Raw genomic sequence first — 27,393 nt, 5'->3', positions numbered from 1 at the left:
CGCAACACTTGAATGCTAATATTCTATATTAAAAAGTAAAAACATTTTGGCCTATGATCATTAAAAAAAATAGTTTAACTTCAGAATGCTTGGAATATGGTGCACAAGTCTTTATTCAAACATCTATTCAAAAGTTCTCAATCAAGTACCGTAAATGATGACAGAACTTTCACTTTTGGTTTAACTAATCATTAAGTCACTTTTTCTTCTAATGACCCTCACTTGACATGGACAAGCAGTCAGTGTTTAATCCTCTCCATTCTGTCCGCAGGCAAAGCAGGTAAATGCCGGGCCTGCTGAATGAAGGCGAGCAGAAGCACGTCGCCATCAGAGGTTCTGTCTAACTCATGATGCCGTCGTCCACGCGGAAGGCAGGAGTGAAAGACCCGGATGTGGCCAGCCTCTTTTTCAAAGATGACCCGGAAGAAGTCTTCTGCGATCTACACGAGATCGGCCATGGGAGTTTCGGAGCAGTGTACTTTGTGAGTATAGAAATGTTGAGGAAATGTCTAATTTTTTATTTCTTTTTTTCAGCTGCCTCTGTTACTAGAATTAGGGAAAATGTGATGATGATGTCATTGATGATGTCAGTGTATCATTTGCATCTCAATCCATTACTCTCCCCTTTATCTACAGTGTACTTTTCAAACTCATTTTTATTAAAGGGGACCTATTATGCCCCTTTTCACAAGATGTAAAATAAGTCTCTGATGTCCCCAGAGTGTGTATGTGAAGTTTTAGCTCAAAATACCCCACAGATAATTTTTTACAGCATGTTTAAATCGTCACTTTTTGGGGCTGAGAAAAACGCACCGTTTTAGTGTGTCTCCTTTAAATGCTAATGAGCTGCTGGTTCACAGCACAGGGGGCGGAGCCTAACCAGCTCGCGCTCAGTGAACAATCTCAACTCACGGAAAGAAGATGATATCAAAACAGAAACTCACAGTAACGGTGTTCATTTCGACTCGGACAATAATGCACAGAGTCAGAGAATATATGCGTCAATGATTGTAGCCACTATTAATACAAGCCTGCTGTAGGACCATGTCTGAATGATGACACAAAATATACTGATGAGTTTAATAAGGTTTATTGTATGTCACACAAAAGAATAAGCGTCAGTTTTACTCCAGAAAATCACTGTAAGAGCTGAGTAAACACAGTATAAGAAGTGCGTAGGTACATAAACAAATTTCGGTTGAGTTGAGGGAGCATTTTTCAAAGACAAAATGAACCCACCTCGTCTTCAGCGGGTGGCTCAGATTTCAGGAGTAAATAGAGAGAGCTATGTTAAAGGTGTCCAAAGCGATGTCAAGCCTTTTTTAGGCCAAAACATTTTTTGTCACATACAGCAAACATCTCCTCACTATCCGCTAGCTGCCTGTCCCCTGAACACACTGTAAAGAAACGCGATCTCTGTAGACAGCCCAAGCTCCACAAACAGCAACAAAAACAAACTGGGCTAACCCGCTCCACGAAACATGACAAACACTTCCAGCCAATCACCGACAAGAAAGACTTGGGGGCGGGGTTTGGGGGGTTAGTGCGCGGATGAGGAGGAGGGAGGGTCTAGCTAGCCTCCGTTTTGTTTGACAATACTTTAAACGTCAACAAGAAGTGACGTCATCCGACATCGCTTAGAGAACCTTTAATGAATACCTCCAGCCACAACACCTTCAACGCTTGGGAGACATTCTCATTAGTGCAGCAATTGCGGATGTGTACAACTTTCTGTGAACTCGATCAGGGCGGGTCTAAGTTAAAACGGCAATGTCTGTCAACACTCGTGGGCGGGGCCTGTGGCTTTAGTGACGTCACTAAAGCCGCATTCTGAAAACAGGTCATTGGGAGACACTGCTTATGATTTATGGGGATTTAAAAAAAAAGGAGTGAGTGGATTTTTATCACTCTAGGGTGGTTGTGTACACACACTGCCAACACACATTTATGTCCAAACACCTTACAAAAGTGAATTTTTCATAATAGGTCCCCTTTAACTATTTTAAAATACTGAATTATTTTCTCTACATTATAGTAATATTTCTTCTCTTTTTTTCTAAGTTCTGTAGAAGACGAAAGGCACATAGTTGAGACGTAAGAGACCAGAATAGCTTTTAATACCTAAGCTCGATGAGCCTTTTTTTTTGTCTTATTATTTTTTGTCCTTCAGTCAGTTCTTAACTGTAGTTAAACTTGGAGCCCGTCAATTCATTTTCGAAACCGCACCACAGTGCAGCAGTTTTGTCAAATACAAGAACTGCAGCCTCATGACAAGTTCTTGTGCATTTCTTAATCTGGGAACTTATAGCATAAAGCCTTTGATTCCAAATCTGTGGCAAGACTGGAATCCGTCGTGCAAATCCCCCCCTTCTCTCTCATTCTCTCTCTTTTTCTCAAATACACTGACTCGCGTGCACACACTCACTCACTCACATGCGGACTGCCCATCCAGATGTAGGGCTGGTCTCGAGGGGAAAGAATAACTAGGAGACGCTGCTCTTAAGACAGATGTTCAGTCCGTTTAAATGCGAGGACCAGCTGGCCCCATGTTGCAGAAAAGACTAAGATTACTCATGTCTGCCATACAGACTTCTGTTGGCGATTACAATTGACTAACAATGGCATTCCTGACTTAACACACACGTTCAAAAGTTTAGGGTCAGTGAGAATTATGTTATTTATTTATTTTAATTAATACTTTAATTCAACAAGCACATTAAATTGATCAAAAGTGACATATTTGTGGTGAAAAAAGGTGTTGTTTTTTCAGTTTCCACAAAAATAAGCAGCAGCACCACAACTGTGTTTGATAGAAATAAGAAATGTTTCTTGAGCATAGAATCAGCATATTAGAATGATTTCTGAAGGATCATGGGACACTGAAGACTGGAGTAATGATGCTGAAAATGTAGCTTTTCCATTACAGGAATATATTACATTATGAAAATAGAAAAGTTTTTATTTATTTAATATTTTATTTAGTTCAATTGTAATAATATTCCACAATATTACTGTTTTAAGCAGTACTAAACAGTGAAAGCCAAAAATAGTATACAATAAAAATGGTTTTGGTTTCCCACAGGCCCGAAACTCCTATTCCCACGAGGTGGTGGCCATTAAGAAGATGTCCTACAATGGCAAGCAGACCACTGAGGTGAGAGACAAACTCTACTGTCATCAGCTCTGATGGTTTGACTCTATATTTGAACGTGTTAGTGTTTTACTCTCCATATAAAGCAGTTCTTCAATGTTAAGCAAACCTTCTCATAATGTCCTTGACCTTGCAGATGATAAAATCAAAACATTTATTTATTCAGTAGTTTTTGGTTGCTGTTGTGACAGTGTGTTTGGTAATATTGTTTCAATGCAAGTTTCTGCTGGGTGGATGGATGTTATAAGATTGTTATATGGTTATAAGAATAGACAGAATGACAGACGGAATGATGGATGGATGGATGGTTATAAGGATGGATGGATGGATGGTTATAAGAATAGACAAAATGATGGACGGATGGATGGATGGATGGATGGTTATAAGAATAGACAGAATGATAGACGGACGGATGGATGGATGGTTATAAGGATAGACGGATGGATGGATGGTTATAAGAATAGACAGAATGATGGATGGATGGTTATAAGGATAGACGATGGATGGATGGATGGATGGATGGATGGATGGATGGATGGATGGATGGATGGATGGATGGATGGATGGATGGATCGATAGATCGATAGATGATAGATAGAGACCATGACAACTGGGTGTCATCTGGGTGGACGGGTAGATGGTTATAAGGATAGACAGAATGATTGACGGATGGATGGATGGTTATAAGAATAGACAGAATGATGGACGGATGGATGGATGGTTATAAGGATAGACGATGGATGGATGGATGGATGGATGGATAGATCGATAGATCGATAGATGATAGATAGAGACCATGACAACTGGGTGTCATCTGGGTGGAAGGGTAGATGGTTATAAGGATAGACAGAATGATTGACGGATGGATGGATGGTTATAAGAATAGACAGAATGATGGACGGATGGATGGATGGTTATAAGGATAGACGATGGATGGATGGATGGATGGATGGATAGATCGATAGATCGATAGATGATAGATAGAGACCATGACAACTGGGTGTCATCTGGGTGGACGGGTAGATGGTTATAAGGATAGACAGAATGATTGACTGGATGGATGGATGGATGGATGGGTGGACGGGTAGATGGTTATAAGGATAGACAGAATGATTGACGGATGGATGGTTAAAAGGAAGGATGGATGGTTATAAAGGCAGACAGACAGACGGACGGACAGACGGGTGGATGGTTATATGGATGGATGGATGCTCTTTAGTTATCGGTATCGAATATCAGTCGAAGCCAAAAGTACTGATATTCAAATTGTATGTGTGTGTTTCTTTGGGTTCCCCTGTTCAGAAGTGGCAGGACATCATTAAAGAGGTGAAGTTTTTGGAACAGCTACGACACCCAAACACCATTGAATACAAGGGCTGCTACTTGAAGGACAACACAGCATGGGTTTGTACTGCCATTAAGAGTGATAAAACTGTTTTCTTGGTTCACAAACGCGTTGCTATTTATAAGAACTATTTTTAGCTTAGTTTACTTTTAAGTTTATTCCCAGAATTACTTGGCAATTAACCATGCCTGCTTTTCCCAATAATCTTGTCTGCGTTTTTTAATTCAGCTTGTGATGGAGTATTGTCTCGGCTCCGCTTCAGACTTGTTAGAGGGTGAGTTCACACACTTTCTTTCATGTATGCAAGTACAGTGCACACCCCCAGTATGCATTCACACAGAGGAACAGTAATTGTTAGAGCTGTCATGTGTTTTTTAGTCAGTGTTGAAGGCCTTTATTAACCACATCCCAGACACGTTATAAAGCCCATTGTGTTTTATTTCCAGTGTCACTACCAAACTGCCATTGCATTCATGTTTTTGTTTCCTTCAGATGTTGTCATGGCAACATGCATTGCACAGCTGTAATGATAGACTGTTGGTTTCAATTATCGCTCCATATGTGTGTGTAAAAGAATTTCGAATTTCCAGTTTAACTTGCCATTGTCATTTTAGGAGTAATTTAGGCTGCGTCCACTGGTCATTATATAGATCAGTGGCTGCGTCTGATTAATTCGAGGCGGTTTTCCAATCAAGTTCTCAGTCCTTGTCTATAAGAGAATGTCTCTAAATGTCATGTCAGTTCGCTCTGTTGTTTTGACACATTTTTTTTTTCTTTTTTTGAGCACCACGTGTATAGTAACAACAAATGTTGTTATGCACATGTTGAGATGTCATCAAGCATCTTTCTTTTATTTGTGTCCAGTTCACAAGAAACCCCTCCAAGAGGTTGAAATTGCTGCCATTACCCACGGTGCCTTGCTAGGACTGGCTTACCTACATTCCCATAACATGATACACAGGTGAGTCGCCACCTGACTGATGCCCGTTTGCACAATATCAGCATCCTCAATATGCGTGAAATGCAGATAAATCTTTACAACTTATTTTTTTGATGCGTTTATATGCTTACCGTAAAGCACTGCTTTTTTTTTGCCCCTCTAACTTTGTTTGCAGTGAGCATATTTGCTCTTTGTTTTGCATTGTTTTTTTAATTTTCAGCATTGGTCTGACTAGAATGATATTATTGAAAATGGATTACATCAATTTATCTATTTTTTTCTAATTAAGAGTGTGTGCTCTTCAGTTTCAGGTTTCAAAGTACAAAATCATTATAATTATGTAAAGTACTAATCCATGACACATCCGCATATGTCAATACCATTTATTGTCACTTTATTTAACTGCTTTACAGCATGCAAGTTCTTATCTGTTTTGCTATTTTTACTTTTGCTTTCTTTTGTATGTATTTTCTTTTACTGTTATTTTTCAGAGTTTGTAGACTAGATTGTTATAATTGAAAACTGATTATATCAAAGCTTAATTTTTTTCTAGTTTAGAGTGTGTACTCTTCGGTTTCAGGGTACTAAACTGTTATAATTACACATCCGCATGTCAGCATACCATTTTCCGTCATTCTTTATTGAACTGAGTTCTTATGTTTTATTAGCTTCCAGTAATACAGTGCTATTTTTACTTTCGTTTTCTCTCTGCAAGGTGTGTTTTGTGTTGTGTTTTTTTGTGACACTTGCCATTGCATAATGTGGTAACATGATACTACAGTAGGCCTGTACTGTCTGTCTGCAATGCTCTCTCTCTGTGATTTTGCTTAGAGATGTGAAGGCTGGTAATATCCTGCTGACAGAGCCGGGTCAGGTCAAGCTGGCTGATTTTGGCTCCGCTTCCATTGCATCTCCTGCCAACTCCTTTGTGGGAACCCCATATTGGTTTGTACCACACATATTGACATTTAAGATGATGACACATCCTGATAAACCAGGGGTAATTAAACAATTGTGTGTTTTTCTACCACAGGATGGCCCCAGAAGTGATTTTAGCCATGGATGAGGGTCAGTATGAGGGGAAGGTGGACGTCTGGTCTTTGGGGATCACTTGCATAGAGCTGGGTAAGTCGCTATGTTTTTAAACTTTATATTTCATCCATGTTCCGTTTTCTAATGTTCTGGTGCTTTATAGTAAACCAATGTTTAGAAGCTGTTAACCATTCACTGTGTGTTATTACATCAAAACTATAGCTGATGCCCTTTGACCTTTATTCATAATTCAATATGACGGTTTTCCTTATGTTATTATATTTTGTATTTATAATATCATAAATTAAACATGGTAGCCGAAAATTTTTCTTTTATAATAGACAGATGTGTAATTCTCCCATCATTTGATTTATTTTAATATTTTAAGGACTTTTTTTTTTCCTTTGTGATTTCATAACGTAATCTGTATGATCTCATTTTACTCTCATTTCAATTAATTTAGAACGTGCTGCATTTGCAAAGTATGCATGTTGAAGCCCAATATTAGTACTAGTATCCCAATATTGGGACACTTTACAAAATCATAAAATTATGTCTTATTTTCACATAAGAGAATCATCATGTACACCCCCGCTAAGAACATACATTGAAGTGTAATAGTATTAGGATAATCGTATTAACAAATAATGTAGCTTATCATCCAGATGTTTTCTGTAGCATATTTTTTACTGTTTTTAACATGCTATGGTTTTGGACACACTATTACTAATACTGCATACGATTCAAGACTAATTGCGATTCAGCCTAAATATTGACATACCATCTGCTTCTGATTAGCATATGTGCATATTCATTCAAAATGTATCCAATGATCTTTTTTCTTACACCCCTGCTGTTTTCTAGCTGAACGCAAGCCTCCCCTCTTCAACATGAACGCTATGAGTGCCTTATACCACATCGCCCAAAACGACTCTCCCTCCTTACAGTCCAATGAGTGGTGAGTGTCCTTCTACACAATCGCCAAACTGAAGTTGACTCACTCGTGTAGATATATACAGTATGTGTATACACTCCTACTCGTCAAACATACAGTATAGTATATACTCTCTTAACTACGCACTCCTCTCACACTTTAAATGTGTTATGCAATAACCCTGACCCCATCTGCCAGTTCTTCACAATTCCTGATCTTATGCATTATTGCACAAGCAAACTTTCAGTCCCTTCATCTTTCTGACCTGCAGCAAAGCCAAAAGCCTGCTCGTCTTTCAGGCCTTTAGTTGATGGATCTGGAAATTGGAAGGCCAAAATATTGAGGGTGTCACAAAGTTAATTTGGTGACCTATTTATTTTGCATAGTGTTTTCTTATGTGGAGGAGATGTGTTCACATTACACATGACTTTGCAATACTTTTGCAATACACTTCACAAAACTTGAAGGAATCCTTTCAGTAAGGGAAACAGAGAAATATTATTTATGTTATAAAGTCAATATGAAGCCAGAATCAACTCGGTTTACTTTCTGAATACATATTCCTGGTCTTATTGTGAATGTTTTATCTGTTCACGTTATTCAAAATGTAAAAGCTTTGTCTACATATTTTTTCACCAAAATGCAATAACTGATCCCTGAAATTACTTTTTTGTCACTAGGCATTCTTGTTTTTCTAATCAATTGACCATTTATATGATCCCCATAAATTCCTACAAAAATTAAAAAATCTCTCTCTATATATATATATATATATATATATGTTATATACAGTATACCCTACTGATGTACAGTATATATAAACGACTATATACATATGAACACTGACATTTAAAAGTTTGGGTCATTAAAAAAAGATTAATATTTTTGGGGAACCTGTAATATTTTTTTTCCCCTTTGATGAATAGAAAGTTCAAAGGAACAGCATTTATTGGAAATATAAATATTTTACTTTTACTTTGATCAATTTAATGCACCCTTGAATAAAAGTATGAATTTTAAATGGTAGAATATAAGAATGGTAACATTTATATACACAATTATTGAAACTGAAGTCAAATAGATTCAGAAGGTTTCATGATGACTGTAAATATTGCTTCAAACATCTCTTTAATTTTTTTGCACATTCAGTACCCTACAAAAGTGTATAATACTGGAACTGTTGCATGTATTTTGTGAAGGTCGGATGCATTCCGGAGTTTCGTTGACTACTGCCTACTAAAGATTCCTCAGGACAGACCCTCCTCAGCAGAGCTCCTGCGGGTGAGTAATCGCATACACACCATGTCCACACATGCAGGGGAAGTTATCACGTCACTTATAAAGTCACTCATAAGCATTGCTCATCTAAGTTCAACCTCGACTTCTGGGTGCCCACACACTACTGTTAATTCACTCCCACTTTTAGTCACATTTTCAAACACTCTCTGTAAATAAATACACTTGCTGGGGGAAGGCGAAATACTCATGTGATACTAACACACAGATTGTTACATTTTAGGCTCAGAAATGTAAACTTCTTATGTAGCTTAATCTCATGGACTGAGAACTTTAACAAACGGCATATGGTCGGGTCTACATTACAGCTGAGTATGGCAAAGAACTGTTGAATTAGACAGGAAGAGACCGTCTGAGATATAAAATGTTATACCAGAGTTTTAGTTTTTACATAAATTGCACAATTCATAACATAGCGCAAGTACATTACCATTCAAAAGTTTGGGGTTAGTGAGACTTTAAAATGATCAAAAGTTTTACATTACATTTACATTACAAGAAGTTCTATTTCATATAAGTGCTGTTCTTTCATCAAAAAATCCTGAAGAAAAAATAAAATCATGGTTTCCATACAAATATTAAGCAGCAAACTGTCATACATTGATGATATTAAGTTGATCTCGAGGACCAAATCAGTACATTATGATGATTTATGAAGGATAATTTGAGACTGAAGACTGAAGAAATGATGCTGAAAATTCAGCTTTGCCATCCCAGGAATTAATTGTATTTAATATAAATTAAAATACAAAGCAGTTTAATGTTTTTAGTGTATTTTTTATCAGATATTTGCAGCCTCAGTGAGCATAAGAGACTTCTTTCAAAAACCTACAGACTCCAAAACGTATGAACAGTAGTGTATGCCTACATGTTACATTCTCAGCATTTCTATCATCTAAAGTTGTGGCACATTTGAAGGAAACTCTGATGTCCCTTTACAGAGGTCCCGCCCTAGTAACGTACACCCTCACATTCATAACCCCCATCATGTGTCATTCGTAAAAACGTCAATATCTTCATTTTCAAAGAGATAAAGAGGCTCTTGCAGTTGGGGAGTGCACTTCCTCTTCGCCATATCTGTCAGTACTTCCTGTTCTCATGACAGTGGGTTCCTTACTCATCCGTCCCTGCTGACTCACACACATCCACGTTTTCATATGCACAGCTCAACCCACAGAACATGTCATTCTGCTGTTTTTTCATTTGCTCACTTCCTGTGCCAGCTACATCCTTGGAGGGTTAATAAAAGCAAGAGGATTTTTTGATTGTGTGTGTCTTACTCAACTAATATAACCATGACTTTCTCTCAACCGAATCACTGGAGCTGTAGGTGGACATATTGCTGCGTGGTGACTAATGTTTGTGATATCATGCTGTGGTGGGAGGCTTATGGATTTATATCATCACCAAAATAAATGTGTGGTAGAATATAGCACTACAGTGGGGATATGGGTAATTATTGGCTGTGGGGTAGCTCTGGATACTGGATCATTAAGGGATTGTGTTGCCGAAGTGATTCGTTTGTTTGTTTGCGCATTGTATGGGTCTGTTTATGTGGGTGTACGTTACATGTTACGGTTGATCTTGTTGGTGGACACAGGTAATCCTATTTAGCACTGAGAGCTTAGTGGCATGCACTTCAGGCACAACCTCACAGGGGTGGGCGGCCCAAGGTGGCATGGGATACCGGGGTCTCTTCTGTGGCCTTGGTTGGGACTGGGAAAAAATGAATTTCGACCCAGTTTTGGTGTCCCATTCCTCACTAATACCTCAAGTCTGGCCTTTCAAGCTCCTTAAAACCAAAAAGAAGTAATTAATCTGAGACTAGCATCAATTTATTCTATTCGCACCATTTGCCGCTTCCCAACTGCTGTCTTAATCTCACATGGGGTCTAAATCCAACTAAATTCTTGACCTACAGAGGTCTTGTCGATCGAGAATGAGCAGGGGATGTCACTCGATATCTGACAGTTAGAGATGGAAGACTTCAGATTATGTAATTTCCTCTAGTTAAAAGGGATAATCCCTTAGATTAGTTTCCTCCCATGCTGGTCAGTCACAGATGTCCGTTTAGAGTGGCAAATGCTTATCCATGTTATCATTGGGAAGCCGAGCTGTTAGCTGTAACTGTCTTTGCCGGGCTTATCGGTTGAGCCGGTTGCTCTCCGGTGCTTTACCAGCTCACAACACAGACGCGATCTGCTTAAACTAAATGCATTTTCAGCTAAATTTGTAATTCCTTTCCAAATCACTCTCTATAGATGTTTATTGAGAGTGGTAACATTTATCAACAGTTATTGAAACCAAGCAAAGGTGAAACCAGTCCACTTTGATTAGGCCTACGAGATCGGTGTACGCTTTAGATCATTTTATGTTTGTCAAATGAAAACTTTTAAAAATGTTTTTAATAGAAGTCTACTCACCAAGGCTGCATTTATTAGATGAAATATACAGTAAAAACAGTAATATTGTGAAATATGATTACAATTTAAAATAACTTTTATATTTTTTAATACAGTTCTAGTGATTTTAAAAAGCTGAATTTTCAACATACATTATCTGATTATCAATGTTGAAAACAGTTGAACTGCCTAATATTTTTGTGAAAACTGATATTTTTTTAATATTCATTTAAAACTGATAAAATTTAAATGAAGAGCATTTATTTGAAATAGAAATATTTTCTAAAATTATAAACGTCTTTACTGTCACTTTTGATCAATTTAATGCATCCTTGCTGATTAATTTCTTAATTCTTTCTTATTTCTTAATCTTAAAGTATTACTTTCTTAAAGTCCCCCTGTAGTCAATCATTTTATCCCTTATAACTAATCTTTGATCACCAAAATGACATATTTAGCCGAAGAAAATTTTCTTCATGCCTTAAATTAGCTTGAATGTAACTCTACACCCTTGCCCCATTTAGTATACGCGGTTATATGAATATGCAAATTAGCCCCATCTCCACTCATTCACACCAGCTCAAAGATCCAGTTGTTGACGGTCACACGGCGTTGTGATTGAAACACAGGTGATTTCAAACCGCGATTTTGAGACTGTCTTTGGTTCACTGCAGTTTTAAGGAGAAAATACTCAGCAATGGTGTTGACTCATAAGTCAATGCAAATTCATAATTTGCACATGGTTTGTCTGTATTAAAAACACCACATATACATATAAACAACATTAAAAGCTTGATTTTCACCACAGGGGGACTTAAAAAAAAATCTTATTGACCCTAATCTTGAATGGTAGTAGTATATAAGAACAGTTTACGCTTTAGAGCAAATGACATGCTGTCAGATGAAGAGTAACTTTCATTAACGTCAATAAACCAATGTAGGTTCCACTTCAAAGGCCCTGTTTTCACCTGGTATTAAGATGCATTTTGGTCGATCGTATCACACAAGTAGACTGTGTTAAATACAGGTGTACACAGGGTCTAAAACGTTTTGAGCTTGTTCACTTTCGAGCACTTCCAGAGGTAGTCGAAAACGCATTAGACCGGATTGCAAGCGCTCATGTGGTCGAAAGCGTTCAAACAGCCGCAAAAGACCACCAACTCTCTGCCTACTGACAATGCGTAAACATTATGGGAAGTGCTCTTGCCAGACAGGATTTAAACTTTGTCAGCTTGAGACCCAAGTTTGGTTTGAAGACAAAAACATACCAAGCACAAAGTTCCCCATTCCTGATTTCTAACTCGCACTCTCTTGTCTTGTCATGTAGTCTTGTGCCTATCAAAGCAGAAAGAGCAGAGTGTTTTTTTCTGTCTTCTTCTGTGTGTTCGTATGTAAATTGTGTGAGCTTATTTTGTCCATTAGATCGAAAAATCTGAAAAAGGCCATACATTTACCCTCCCATAGACCCTCCCCTCGAAGGAATCAGGACAGAAGTGGTTGAAAATGGTAATGTCTCCCTCGTCTACTTGTGATCCGATTGACCAAAACGCATCTTTAATAATACCAGGTGTAAACAGGGCCAAAAAGGTCAATGAGAAAGCTTATTTTGTGCTAGAGCAGTTGACATGTCGTCTAATGGCCGAGAAATCTGGATTCTAACCGTTTTCTTCCAAATAAATAAATGACTCCAGTTGGGTAATGGAAAGAACTCCAACATGACCAATTAACTTTCAAAGAGTCTTGGTTTGTGGTTTACAGAGCACAGTTTTGTGAAACCAGTTAACATGCGCACATGCAGCTTCATGAACTTGAGTCTGTTCTCTTTTTATTATCATTGAGGAGGTGAGATCAAGTCCTCATTTAGCCAGCCATGTCAAAACCCCTTCTCCATATGCCATATGTCCACTCAGGGCCATATTACACATGAGCACCCTCTAGTGAGCAAAGGACAAACATGAAATGACGTAATTCAGAGCACAAGTGGAGTAATCCGACACGCTGAGAGGATTGAGACTGGGTTTATTTCATGGCAGTTGAATTGCATCATGCTTAACCCCCAAATGTTTCTCCTGAATTATTTGCTTTTATGAAATGAATGTCGTTCATGTAGTTTTCAGGTGAACGTGGGGCCAAATAAAAACACATTTTCCTCTATCTATGTGATACACTCGTCATAAATGTAATCAAATCTGAGGGTGAGATTTGATTGATCAGGATGTTTACACACAGAAGCTGTTTGTACATTTCATCACCACTTATTGCTCATTTTACTTGCCTAAAATTCCCAAAACAGAGTTGTTAATTTCACAAATCTCCTCTCTGTCCGCCTTTGTCTGTCCCAGCATGATTTCGTGAGGAGAGATCGTCCTCCACAGGTCCTCATCGATCTGATCCAGAGGACGAAGGATGCAGTCAGAGAACTGGACAACCTGCAGTACCGTAAAATGAAAAAAATCCTCTACCAAGAGAAACACAACGGCCCAATGGGGGAGTCTCAGGAAGAGGAGGAGGTGGGTACAGGAAATGCTCTGAGAAATGAAAGGTCCCCATGAGTGTCATACGCACACATGTCGGATTCATACTTGCCACTGCCAGTTTCATTTTGTATACACAACTGATATAACATTTATGTCGAGGCAGGCATTGATTTGTCTTATTTAAATATATACTTTACAGGTTTGCCATCCATGCTTTGATTTTAACATCAGTTTTGAGTAGGGATCGGCATTTGGGCCGATCAAGCATTTATTTTTATAAAAACTGATTGATTGGTATCGGCTATACTAAGCAGGATCCTTTATTTTACATCATCTGACAGGACTCAGTATCGGCAGATAATCAATATTCAATGACTGATGGGATCAGGGGCACAACAAACTTGAACGAGACATCCCTAGTTTTGAGTTATACAATAATTTGTGACTACACTTAGATTTAGAATCAGTCTGTCAATTTTAATGTATTTGAATATTTATTTTTATATGGGACAATGCATATTCATGAACGTACAATCAAAGTTGAACGTAAATACGCCAGATTTAGCACAATGCTAATTTCCATCCGTATATTTAGAGGGAATAAAGTGATACAACTATACTTAAAGGGATACTCCACTTTTTTGGAAATATGCTCATTTTACAACTCCCTCAGAGTTAAACAGTTGAGTTTTACCGTTTTCAAATCCATTCAGCCGATTTTCTGATATTTAGAAGAATATCAGTAACCAGACAGTTTCTGGTCCCATTGACTTCCACTCGACGCGGTAGGGGGACGGACCGTGGGTCTCCCCCAGGCCCAAAGTCCCGGTCCCCCGAGTCGGGTAAAAGGTGGGAGTAACTATGAATCTTTGAAATGTTATGACTTGTACATGAGAGGGACATGAGGGTGTCTTTGTATAAATCGACTGTCTTATTAAAATGATTGCCTTGTATCTGTCTCCCTTTGCGTCTGTGGGGACGCTAGGATAGCCGGGTTTGTACCCTGGGCTTTCTTGAGTCGTTCTGTGTGCGCTGTGTCGCTATTAGAGGACTCAATAACTACTGTCAATAGTGGGGAACCAGTGAACTGGTGTATCTCAGTGATGAAGCCTAGTTGGGGCTCCATCCTCTGGGCACAGGGGGGTCTCCTATTGGTCCCCCCACGCCCAGAGTGTGGAGCCCCAACTCGGCTTATTTTTTTGGATACACCGGGTCAAAGTTGAAACTTCAAAGAGGCATATCTCTGGAACCAAGCCGAGTTGGGTCTCGTCAATGGGATCAGAAACTGTCTGGTTACTGATATTCTTCTAAATATCAGAAAATCGGCTGAATGGATTAGAAAACGGTAAAACTCAACTGTTTAACTCTGAGGGAGTTGTAAAATTAGCTTATTTCCAAAAAAAAAAGTGGAGTATCCCTTTAAGGGATAATAAACCACTCTGAGCTATATTATAAATATTTAGTTTAAAAGTACACTGTACCTTATACAGTACTATACTGAACTAAACTTAAGGTATATGATACTATATGCTATAACCAACTATACACTAAACAGAATTACAAATATACTGAAAGTATATTAAACTGCTGTAATTACTCTATCGTGCGAAAGTTTGGGGTCTGTATGATAAAAAAAAAAAAAAAAAAGAATACTTTTATTTAACAATGATACATTAAATTGATCAAAAGTGACAGTAAAAATAAGACTGGAGTATAGGCTGCTGAAAATTACAGGAATAGAAATGTTAAAATATAAAACATTTTTTAATTGTAATAATATTTCACAGTATTACTGTTTTATTGTATTTTTGATCAAATTAATGCAGCATTTAGCATAAGAGACTTCTTTCAAAAAACCTTTGATCTGTAGTGTCTATACTGCATACTACTATATTGACATACGCTTAATGTATAGAGTTTTTTTTTTAACTGAGCTATATACTTTATTAAATTATTTAATACAGACTGTACTGAATTACACCAAAAATGTATGAAACTGTTTTTTTTTCAACTACATTGAAGGTAAATAGAACTGAACTGTACAGTATATTGAACTATTAGGCAGTAAGGAGTTCAGTATAGTGTGGATGTTGTGTAAATTGCTCTCAGTAATGTAAATAAATCTTGTTCTTCAGAAAGGTTGATGATCTGTTTCTCTGTGTGTATTTCTCTGTCCCCTGCGCAGGATGGAGAGCAGGCAAGCTGTAAGATGAACAGTTTGGGCAGTAATCACTCCATCCCCAGCACGTCCGTGAGCACGGGCAGTCAGAGCAGCAGTGTTAACAGCCTGCAGGAGGTGCCCGACGACTCCTGCTCCGAGCTGCACCACGACTACGACAGCACCCTCGAGTCTTCCACGCACCACAAAAAGGTTCAGGACGCACACAGACATCTCCACAAGCTTTACAATGCACTGCCGTCCTTTTTTTTTTTTTTTTTTTTAAATGCTTACCATATTTTGATGAAAATTGAACATATGCCTTCCAGTAGATTCCTGGAAATCATTTCAGTTGAGCTGTTTTTAGAAGAGCGGCTTGTTGCAATTTGAATGGTTTGAACATAGTCTTTCTGTGTGCAGAAAAGGTATACTTTAATATTATTTTCAAACAAATAGTTCAAAGATGCTCCCCTCATCCAAATATGCAAACGTCCCTATTATACAGTGTGGTATGCAAAAAAAAAAAAAAAATGTAAATAATTTTTTTTGTAATAATAATGATTATAAATATAGTGTAAAGTATATTATTTTATTATTATTTTCTGCAATAATATTTGTTTTGTTTTACAGTGAAATATGATAGTAATTCCTTTTTATAATTTTATGTAGTAATAATATTAATAATTATTATTATCATTATGGTTATTATTTTACAGTTATTTACAATATTATTATTTATTTTTATTATCTTTATTTAGTATTAATAATAATACTTATTATTATTGTTATACATGTACTGTTTTTTTTTTGTTTTGTTTTTTTGGGAAAAGATTGTACGGCCCTAGTTTATACCATATGCCTATTTAAATACTGCACTGCATCGATTACATGCGCTGCACATTCTTTGAAAGTATGTGATTTGGGAAGTTAACAAACACATGCACGCATGATTGACACTTCCTGTCCTCAAGGAAATTACATCAGCATGCAGCAGAAATATGAATCGACTTTATGGGAACTGAACATAGTATAAAGTATATATAAATATAGTATAAAGTATATTATTTTATTATTATTTTCTGCAATAATATTTGTTTTGTTTTACAGTGAAATATGATAGTAATTCCTTTTTATAATTTTATGTTGTAATAATATTAATAATTATTATTATCATTATGGTTATTATTTTACAGTTGTGCTGTGAAATATAATTTTATTGTTTTTCTTAAATACTTTATTTTACAGTGAAATATTACAATGGTATTATTTATTTTTAATATTTTTATTTAGTATCAATAACTGATATTATTGTTGTTATTTTATAGTGAAATATTACAATAGCATTATTTATTTTTAATATTTGTATTTAGTATCAATAACTAATAATAATAATAATTAATATTATTATTATTGTTAATTTTACTTTACAGTTGTACTATAAAAAATCTCCTTAACTTATTTATTTTACAGTGAAATATTACAATATTATTATTTATTTTTATTATCTTTATTTAGTATTAATAATAATACTTATTATTATTGTTATACATGTACTGTTTTTTTTTTTTTTTTTTTTTTTGGGAAAAGATTGTACGGCCCTAGTTTATACCATATGCCTATTTAAATACTGCACTGCATCGATTACATGCGCTGCACATTCTTTGAAAGTATGTGATTTGGGAAGTTAACAAACACATGCACGCATGATTGACACTTCCTGTCCTCAAGGAAATTACATCAGCATGCAGCAGAAATATGAATCGACTTTATGGGAACTGAACAGCCCTTAGCCCAAGTTGTTCTTCATTTTATTCACTGAGAGAAGATAAACCCCTCAGGAATATGAGCGCTTCAGGTCGACAAACCTCGTGGGTCGATTAATAAAGATATTTTAAGATAGTGAGCGTGTTTTAGTATTGAACAGTCTCATGTTGAAACGTCTCAGCTGATGCTCCAGCAACAGGAAACATAAAGCTCCTGCTTCGGATGTTGTAAGGAAAATGTATTGCTTGAATGATCTGCAAGTCACTTCGGATTGCATCTGCCAAATGCATAAATGTAAATACTGTGACGCAGTTAAACAACTTGCGGTTAAAACAAAAGATCTCATTCACTCCTCAAGAGATTATTATGTTGTGACACCAAATCCTTGACTGATTGTGTGTGTGTGTTTTCCCCTCAGGATCATCAGTATATCCGTGATGACATTCCTCATCGGGACCACCGGTCGGACCTGCGACCGTCCTCGTCGGAAAGAGCTCAGGCTCACAACTATAAAAACCGCGAACGCTTCGCCACCATCAAGTCAGCATCACTGGTGAGGAAAAAGAATGACATCATCCTCTCATCCCCCCTCCTCTCTTGCTTCACTCTTTCGTTCTTTTCTTTCTTCCTTGGCTTTAATACACTCTGCGGTCATTTCTCTCTCTCTGTTTCTCAGTGGTCTTTGCCTCCTTCTCTTTCTGTTTAACCCTCTCTTTATTCGAGAGGAAGAAATAAAGGGTCCTACTTTCCTCTCTCACTCTCATGTCTGTTGTCAAGGCAACATGATTCAGTCAATAGCCAGCTGCACTCCTCGCACGAGTCATTGGTGTTGTTCTCTACTATTAGTTAATACAGTGTGATCCAACACAAAAGGATATTCTTCGTTTTGTTGGGTTTTGGGAAAATCTTTTTTTTTTTTTTTATAAAAACAGAAGGTCAATGTCAGACATGAACGATACCAATAAAGAATGTATGCAATTAAGCAGAAAAAATTTATCTATTGTGATACAACCACTTCCACCCTAATTGATGAATATATGGAGATCTCTGGCAGGCAGTGTAGTCGATCGCAGTATGCTTGGTTGAAATGATGATGTCACCGGTTTTGGCCCCATTTTGCTGGAACGTGAGCGCCCTCTAGGGGCAGACAACCACAGTGGACTTTGTCTGATACTACAGACACTCATCTATCATTTCAGATGATCACAAAGGAGTTTGGCTTTAGTGGGTTTATGGGCATGGCGCACCTTCCTAAATCTTTTTTTTTTTTTTTTTTTTTTTTTTGACTTGGTGGAAACAACTGTGCACTTTTTATATATTGATTTGGGTTACAGTTGTATGGAATGAGACACAAGGATCTGGGCTATGCAGGGAAAGAGACTCTCTTTGTGTTTCATATGAAAAGCCGTAGAGGAGGGGTGAGGTTTAGAAAGTGAGACAGGGAAAAAAGGAGGGAAGACGAGAACGAAGGTGGGAAGGGACTACATATTGAATAGGCAAAACTATATAGGGATGAAAAAGGGAATGTGAGAATACCTTAGATGCATTATAACAGCCAGGTTGTAAATCGAAACATAGTATCCAGTTGATGTCATACTAACATTTCACATTTTAGTTTAGTTTTCTGACTGTTTGTAAGTTTTAAGTCGGCTCCTGCTTGCAGTTTGGATTTACATTTAAATCTTTAGATTTTTTTCAAAACCTAGTGAACTGCCATGCTGTCACCTTCTAGAGCAGAATCATAACCGTCCTGGAACCTCATAAGCGCCTTTCGATAAAAATCATATTTCTGCAGTAGGAAAGATCGTAATTCAAAAAGTTTCACAGCCACACTTTGTGTGTTCTTTCACCTTTCTGCTTCTGGTTACCAATAAGAATGTAATGCTCTCAGATATTTTAACAGTGATAAAACCACCATTTCCCCCCTTAAAATCAGCACAAAATGCAAACTCTGCAGATTCTGTGTGGGTCTACCTATAAGTGACTGATATACATGGGTAGCAATTCCTCAAGTCTCTAGTGTTCACGTGAGGAGGGCAATTTGTTTGGTCCAAATACCTTTCTTCATGTGAAGCACGCCAAAGTCTTGACTTATAATTAATTCCAATAGCATTTTACGTTAGTGTGCTGCCAAGCTAAAGCGGGATTCCCTTGTAAACGTACAATTACACTACTGTTCAAAACTTTGGGCTCTTTAAGATTATTTTAAAGAAGTCATTATGTGATCAAAAATACAGTAACAACAGTAATATTGTAAAGTTGTAATACATTTTGAAATGTAATTTGTTTGATGGCAAAGCTGAATTTTCAGCATCATTACTCCAGTCTTTAGTGTCACATCATGATACTTCAGAAATCATTCTTATATAGTTTCTATGTATAAAAAAAATGCCATGTATTTGAAATAAAATTATTTTGTAACATAACTGACTTTACGGTCACATTTTGATCAAAATGATGAAAAAGGTATCGGGTTTTTTTTTTCAAACAAGAAAAAATACAAACCCCAAACTTTTGAACAGTAGTCTTTTTACACATTTTAACTTTATTATTCCATTTTATTTTTTCAGCTGATACTATTTACAATTGAATGAAATCAATCGATTATTGAAATATAGTTTGATAGGAGTTCTCTTTAAGTCACCATGAAATTATTTTTTTTACAGGATGTTGCAGTGCGTATTATAACTGCTTTATCCGTGGAAATCATTACTATTATTATTATTTTTTAAATGCCCTCATAATCTTTAATAAAAAAACATTAACCTCCCCTCCCCCTCGAAACGGCATCTGTTCTCTTCATGACTTGTGTCTCGGCATAGAGGAGACTAAATATCCTCCACAACTGACTGCAAACTGGCATTCAGGTCTGCCTACATATAGTTAGAAACACTTCCTATGATCCAATCAATTCCTGAAGGACAAAATCCAGTCCCGCCCATTTTTCCTCATTCCAGAAGCCGCTTCACTCGTATATACGTCACAATAGGGAAGAAAAGACTTCTGTTTCATGCCGACTTTAACTCATCTGCAATCTTAGGTGATATGTTTCAGTTTCACTAAGCTTGTCGCAATGCATTCTTAGCATTTTCTGTGAGAGATGCATCCGATACCATATTTTGCCCACAACAACCTTTTGGAGCTACTTTTGCATCAGGAGCGTGCCTTAAAACGGCATTTATCTTGGTTGAAACAGAGCATTAAAATGCCTGTTCTGGCAACACATTAATTCCATTAGTGTCAGCTCCACATAAACATGTATTTACCTTTAATCGGAAATGGTCAGAAGTTGAATTTGAATCTAGTTAGGATGCCCATCTGTGTTACCTTTAACCTGAAAGTGTTTCTTTCATTATTTTCCATTCTTTTTTTGTGACCAGGCCCAGGGCTTAGTGCTATCACATGCCCCTTTGCGGCTGATAGGGGCATTTGGGCAGAAAGCGATTGGATTGGTGACTGCGGTTACAGTGGGGCTACTGATTCAGGGTGATTAGGAAATTTCCCTCTTCAACAGGCATCTCATGTGACTGGCCTACTAAACGCTGCTTAGCCCGCGCGCAAGGCCAGGCCTCTCTGAGAACCTCTTTCATTCATGGCGCACCTGCGAGGAGAGAGGAGAAGCAGTGTTCGCCCTCTCTCTTTATCTCCATCCCTCTCTCGCTCTCTCTTTCTCTCTCGGTGGGTTTTGAGCGAGTGCTTTTGGGGGATGTAGTGCAGGCGAGACTCAATGTTCTCACGGGTGGTTTACTTCGCCAACATGTTTGGCATGAGGAGTTCAGGTGGGAGTTACGAGAAACTCAACGAACAGTTTGATCTGGACACGCCCTTCTTCCAGGTTTGTCTTCCACGGGTTTGCAAAGTCAAGGGAATGGTGGGGGTTTTCTGTTTTCATATATATATATTTATATTTGCATCGGTGACATTCTAGATGTAGGCAAAGGCAATGTTGAGATGGGTAATATTCACATTTGCATCCTCTTTGTCGCAATCAGATATTGCACTAAAATGATAATTATCCATCATTTTGATGGACTGAATTGTCATTTTTCCATCATGCACTATTTGAATTTGTCAGTCTAATCATACAGTGCTTGTGATTTTAACGTGCCTTTGATATCACAAGAAGTTTTGGTCTAGTGCTGTTGTTGATTTCAGGGCTGCTTCTTTTTATTCTGCTATCATAATGTGAAAAGACGACACTGTGGTGATGATGATGCGAGCTTGCGATCTGGTCACCCAATTTAATGGATCTAATGAATTATTCCACTGGACTGCACCGGGAATCCCTCATTTCTCTTCCTAGATCCTTACATTTTCCTGTCTATTTTCATGGGGATGCTTTAAAAACAACCCAACAGTTAAAGGTGCCAGTAGGGATTAAAAGTGAAGAAAAGAGGATATAGTTGAAGTAAATGCCTTTAGCTCGATACCTCATTTTAAATGATCTGACAATGTCTTTAAAATGTGGTCAAACTTTTCCAATCGCCAGGTCTTCCCAAGAACTGTGGGTTGCTTTTACCCTTTGTTACACTGACAAATCTCATCGCAATCATCTCAAAAGTTACCCGTCACCCTCTGACCGAGTTCTTTTCCATCTAGGTAACGCGTCAGATACACGAACATGAGCAGGAAAATGAGCTCCGAGAGCAGATGTCGGGGTACAAACGCATGCGACGGCAACACCAGAAGCAGCTGATCGCTCTGGAGAACAAGCTGAAGGCAGAGATGGACGAGCACAGACTGAAGCTCCAGAAAGAACTGGAAACCCACGCCAACAATGCCTTCATTGAGCTGGAGAAACTCGCCAAGAAGCACGCCATCCAAACGGACAAAGAAGTGGGTGATCTTTCTTTATTCTTCTGCTGAGACCCTACTGTTTATAGTTACTAGCCGATCAACTATTGCTCAATTGAAATGATGTGGATTGCAAGTAGTGATTGACCAATGTGTCATCCAGTTCTTCTTGGACTTGTATTGCTTTAACATCTTAAATTCTATATTATAAAATCCCTGTACAAAGAAATGAGTTCAAAAGTTCACGCAGGTCATTTGAAAAAGACCCGTTTATTTTATGCTTTACCATATTGCTTGTTAAGCATGTAAATAGCTACGGGATGAATGCTAATTATTCATGCAACATATGTTGATTAGTATGTTAATGAAGCCTGAGAGAAAATAGGACTGTGTGGATCTTTTCAGTTAGTTTTCTTCAGGAGTTGTTTTAAAATGAGAGGAAAAAAAAAATCTGTGATAAACTGAGATGTTGATATTTATGATAAATGTGTTACATTCTTCCAGATGAAAACACTGGCAGCTGATGAGAAGAAGTTCCAGCAGCAAATCATGGCCCAACAGAAGAAAGAGCTCACCACCTTCCTTGATAATCAGAAGAAACAGTACAAGCTGTGCAAGGAGAAGATCAAAGAGGTTCATGTCTAGATACTCAGTTAACATGAAACTAAAAATGACCCTATTTACATCAACTGGTTTCTTAATGATATTCCAATATATATATATATATATATATATATATATATATATATATATATATATATATATATATATATATATATATATATATATATATATATATATATATATATACATTTTATCATGTAAACTCAAAAACGACTTTCCTGTTCGACTTACCAAGTCCTCTAATTTTATGATCCAGTCAATTCCTAAATGTATAAAAACATTTCATTTCTCATATATTTCTGAATATCATGTTTCACATGAAAATGTCGCATTACAGAAGTAATGTGTTGCGAATGCAATTTTACGTTGACTTAAAAAGAGGGTGATCCGGCTATAATGAGAACGTTTAGTCTAAAATCAATGCTTCTTTTAATTCCCTTGTCTTGTCTCATGGTCTTTGTGATTTTTTTTTTTGTTTAGGAAATGAGTGAAGACCACAGTACGCCTAAGAAAGAGAAACAGGAGAGGCTGTCCAAGCACAAGGAGAACATCCAGCACTCTCAGGCTGAAGAAGAGGCTCAGCTCCTGGGTCAGCAGAGGGCTTTCTACGACAGGAACTGTAGGGCCTTCAAACGCAAGATCATGGTCAAGAGGCACGAGTTTGAGCAAGAGCAGTTACGAGAGGTGGGGATGAAAAGAATAAGACAAATGGCACTCTATATATACATTTCAAAGGTTTGGGTTCAGAATGTTCTTTTTTTTTTAAATACAGAAATGAATACACTGAAGACTGGAGTAATGATGCTGAAAAATCAGCTTTGCATCACAGGAATAAATTACATTTCAAAATATATTAAAATAGAAAACATATTTTGAATTGTAATAATATTTTACAATATTACAGTTTTTGCTGTATTTTAATCAAATAAATTTAGCATTGGTGAGAATAAGAATCTTCTTTCAGAAATCATAAAATCTTACTGACCCCAATCTTTTGAATGGTATTGTTTATGTATACATGTACATTCATATGAATCGTGTTTGGGGCTTTTCCCAGGGTTAATGCAAAATATGAACCTTTTCTCAGGGTTGATGACTCTTTTCAATTAATCTGATTTGAGAATAAGTAATGCAGCAATGTGCAAATCTCTTAATCTAGCGCTTTAATCAGCAGGAAACCTTCGGAAGTATTCCCGGGTCGAAACCCATTTATGGTCTATAGAACAGCAAACATGTTTTACTCTTGTAACCTTTGTAATTCGTCCCCAGAATGGTTTGTTGAAAAGGTGTTTACCATTACTTTAAGTGTTCTTAGTGATCAGAGTTATGGGCGAAATAAGCCATCACATTTATGTTAAAGGAGGTATCCGAGCCATATCTAGGGACTATAATATTATCAGAGACCTTTATAGAGACGGGCTCTTTTGAGCAATCACCTGTCAACCACAAAATACACCTTAGCCAACCTAGCAACTCCCTAGCAACCATCTTATGTATCCACAAAGGATCATGCTAAAAAAGAAACAACACAGAAAACACCAGCCATTAATATTAGTAGATTTAATAGAGAGGCTGCAATTGGATTAGACATATTAGAGAATTGTTTGTTTGTTTTATTGTAAGCTAATGTAATATTTTCTGTTTTTCTGACTGCCAGGAGTTGAATAAGAAGAAGACCCAGAAGGAAATGGAGCACGCTATGTTGATTAGACAAGACGAGTCGACTCAAGAACTTGAACACAGGCAGCTGAAGACGCTACAGAAACTTCGCATGGATCTGATCCGACTGCAGCACCAAACAGAGCTGGAGAACCAGATCGAATACAACAACCGTAGAGAGAGAGAACTGCACAGGAAACATGTGCTCGAACTACGGCAGCAGCCCAAGAACCTCAAGGTAGTACCATCAACTGTGGAATAACTTTTCTTATTACCTAGCTATATATAGTTTGAATTTAACCTACAAAATCTATGTAGGTCTCATTGTTTCTCTGACTGGTTGCAAGATTAACCTTGATTTATTTTAGAAACTGGGTAGATATTAGGAACACTTGCAGGTCAGTAGAGACTGATGATGATGTTTAATGTTTAAATTAAACGTTTAAACATTTAATTGCATAGGCACTTGGCACATTTAAATCTAAAACTGTGGTGACACTTTATAATAAGGTTCCATTTGTTAACATTAGTTAAGTTGAAAAATACTTCTAAAGCATTTAGTTCATGTTAATTTCAACATTTACTAATACATTATTAAAATCAAAAGTTGTATCTGTTTATATTATTTAATGGACCTAAGCTAACATGAACTAACAATGAACAGTTGTTTTGGTTAACTTGTTATTTTTTCTTAGTTAATGCATTAACTAACGTTAACTAATTGGACCTTACTGTAAAGTGTTAAAAAAAATCATATTTTTGCTTCATTTCACAATCCTTTGAGTCAAAACGTATATTAGATGATAGTTTTTGTTCTGAAAAGGCTGTCAGTTTGTGTTTATACAACTTTGAGTTGTGTCTCCTGCAGGCTATGGAGCTCCAGATAAAGAAACAGTTCCAGGATACGTGTAAAGTCCAGACGAAACAGTACAAGGCCCTGCGGCACCATCAGCTAGAGGTGACCCCCAAAAGTGAGCACAAGACGGTCCTGAAAGCCCTGAAGGATGAGCAGACGCGCAAACTGGCCATTCTGGCCGAGCAGTACGAGCAGAGCATCAACGAGATGATGGCATCACAGGCAGTGAGTGAAGAAATCACACTGTTAATCATTATAATGGCCAAACTGTTGACTATCTCTTCTAGTATCTATGTGAGATAAATATAAGGCGTAAACAGATTGGAATAACATTCACAAAGCATTTAACGTCCATAATTTGACATATTTTTGAGTGAAACAGCGGATAATAATGTAGTGATATTTGTTATGCAATTTGTTTTTGCTAAAGTATATAGAGTGCAACAGTCAGGTTCTGGATGTAAAAACTTCATTCATTTTCTGCATAGGGAAATTTTTTAACAATAACTTCTAAACCTTTTAAACGCAGACCTGTTGTGCGCTCTGAATTAATTGATGGTATATGGTTTTGTCGAAGCTGTCAGTCCGCATTTTCAACTTATTTTTTTAATTTAAATAATCATGTTTAACAACTTAATTTGTGGTGAAAAACTACATTACCCATGATGCTATACAGAAAATTCCAGCAATCATAGTCTCGCAGCGAGCAATCCAGCTCTCAAAATAATATATATATATATTAGGGCTGTCAAATGATTAATCGTGATTAAGCACATCCAAAATAAAAGTTTTTTTTACATAATATATGTGGGTGCATTGTGTATAATTATTTTGTATATATATATAAATACACACACATGCTTGTATATATTTAAGAAATATTTTCATGTATATACTGTATATAGATTTATATATAATTTATATTATATATAAATATAAATATTTTATATATAAATTATATATTTTTCTTAAATATACATGCATGTGTGTGTATTTATATACACTCACCGGCCACTTTATTAGGTACCCCATGCTAGTAACGGGTTGGACCCCCTTTTGCCTTCAGAACTGCCTCAATTCTTCGTGGCATAGATTCAACAAGGTGCTGGAAGCATTCCTCAGGGAGTTTGGTCCATATTGACATGATGGCATCACACAGTTGCCGCAGATTTGTCGGCTGCACATCCATGATGCGAATCTCCCGTTCCACCACATCCCAAAGATGCTCTATTGGGTTGAGATCTGGTGACTGTGGAGGCCATTTTAGTACAGTGAACTCATTGTCATGTTCAAGAAACCAATTTGAAATGATTAGAGCTTTGTGACATGGTGGAAGTAGCCATCAGAGGATGGGTACATAGTGGCCATAAAGGGATGGACATGGTCAGAAACAATGCTCAGGTAGGCCGTGGCATTTATACGATGCCCAATTGGCACTAAGGGGCCTAAAGTGTGCCAGGAAAACATCCCCCACACCATTACACCACCACCACCAGCCTGCACAGTGGTAACAAGGCATGATGGTTCCATGTTCTCATTCTGTTTACGCCAAATTCTGACTCTAACATCTGAATGTCTCAACAGAAATCGAGACTCATCAGACCAGGCAACATTTTTCCAGTCTTCAACTGTTCAATTTTGGTGAGCTCTTGCAAATTGTAGCCTCTTTTTCCTATTTGTAATGGAGATGAGTGGTACCCGGTGGAGTCTTCTGCTGTTGTAGCCCATCCGCCTCAAGGTTGTGCGTGTTGTGGCTTCACAAATGCTTTGCTGCATACCTCGGTTGTAACGAGTGGTTATTTCAGTCACTGTTGCCCTTCTATCAGCTCGAACCAGTCTGGCCATTCTCCTCTGACCTCTAGCATCAACAAGGCATTTCCGCCCACAGAACTGCCGCTCACTGGATGTTTTTTCTTTTTCGGACCATTCTCTGTAAACCCTAGAGATGGTTGTGCGTGAAA

General features: G+C 37.4%; 1 protein-coding gene across 2 annotated transcripts in view; it reads left to right on the top strand.

The window, feature by feature from the left end:
- The first annotated feature begins 273 nt into the window (after window positions 1-273).
- Window positions 274-27,393, top strand: part of taok3a (TAO kinase 3a) — a 32,329-nt gene continuing 5,209 nt past the window's right edge. The window contains exons 1-17 of one of the 2 annotated variants that reach the window (XM_056240911.1): window positions 274-482; window positions 3,083-3,154; window positions 4,454-4,555; window positions 4,725-4,770; window positions 5,361-5,457; window positions 6,268-6,381; window positions 6,470-6,561; window positions 7,333-7,426; window positions 8,602-8,683; window positions 13,443-13,610; window positions 15,763-15,948; window positions 17,918-18,052; window positions 22,099-22,335; window positions 22,798-22,926; window positions 23,398-23,601; window positions 24,575-24,814; window positions 25,445-25,657. In XM_056240911.1, the coding sequence (XP_056096886.1) occupies window positions 348-482; window positions 3,083-3,154; window positions 4,454-4,555; window positions 4,725-4,770; window positions 5,361-5,457; window positions 6,268-6,381; window positions 6,470-6,561; window positions 7,333-7,426; window positions 8,602-8,683; window positions 13,443-13,610; window positions 15,763-15,948; window positions 17,918-18,052; window positions 22,099-22,335; window positions 22,798-22,926; window positions 23,398-23,601; window positions 24,575-24,814; window positions 25,445-25,657 (2,346 nt within the window). In that variant the 5' untranslated portion in view covers window positions 274-347. Of the gene's footprint in view, window positions 483-3,082; window positions 3,155-4,453; window positions 4,556-4,724; window positions 4,771-5,360; window positions 5,458-6,267; window positions 6,382-6,469; window positions 6,562-7,332; window positions 7,427-8,601; window positions 8,684-13,442; window positions 13,611-15,762; window positions 15,949-17,917; window positions 18,053-21,181; window positions 21,335-22,098; window positions 22,336-22,797; window positions 22,927-23,397; window positions 23,602-24,574; window positions 24,815-25,444; window positions 25,658-27,393 lie in introns of those variants that run through there. The other variant, XM_056240912.1, reaches the window with a different exon arrangement.

The sequence above is a fragment of the Rhinichthys klamathensis genome, unplaced genomic scaffold, assembly GCF_029890125.1.
Source record: "Rhinichthys klamathensis goyatoka isolate OS25496 unplaced genomic scaffold, OSU_Roscu_1.1 h1tg000623l_1, whole genome shotgun sequence".
NCBI lineage: Eukaryota > Metazoa > Chordata > Actinopteri > Cypriniformes > Leuciscidae > Rhinichthys > Rhinichthys klamathensis.
The sequence above is the reverse complement of the archived record's forward strand: the minus strand, read 5'-3'. Positions and strand labels throughout refer to the sequence as shown.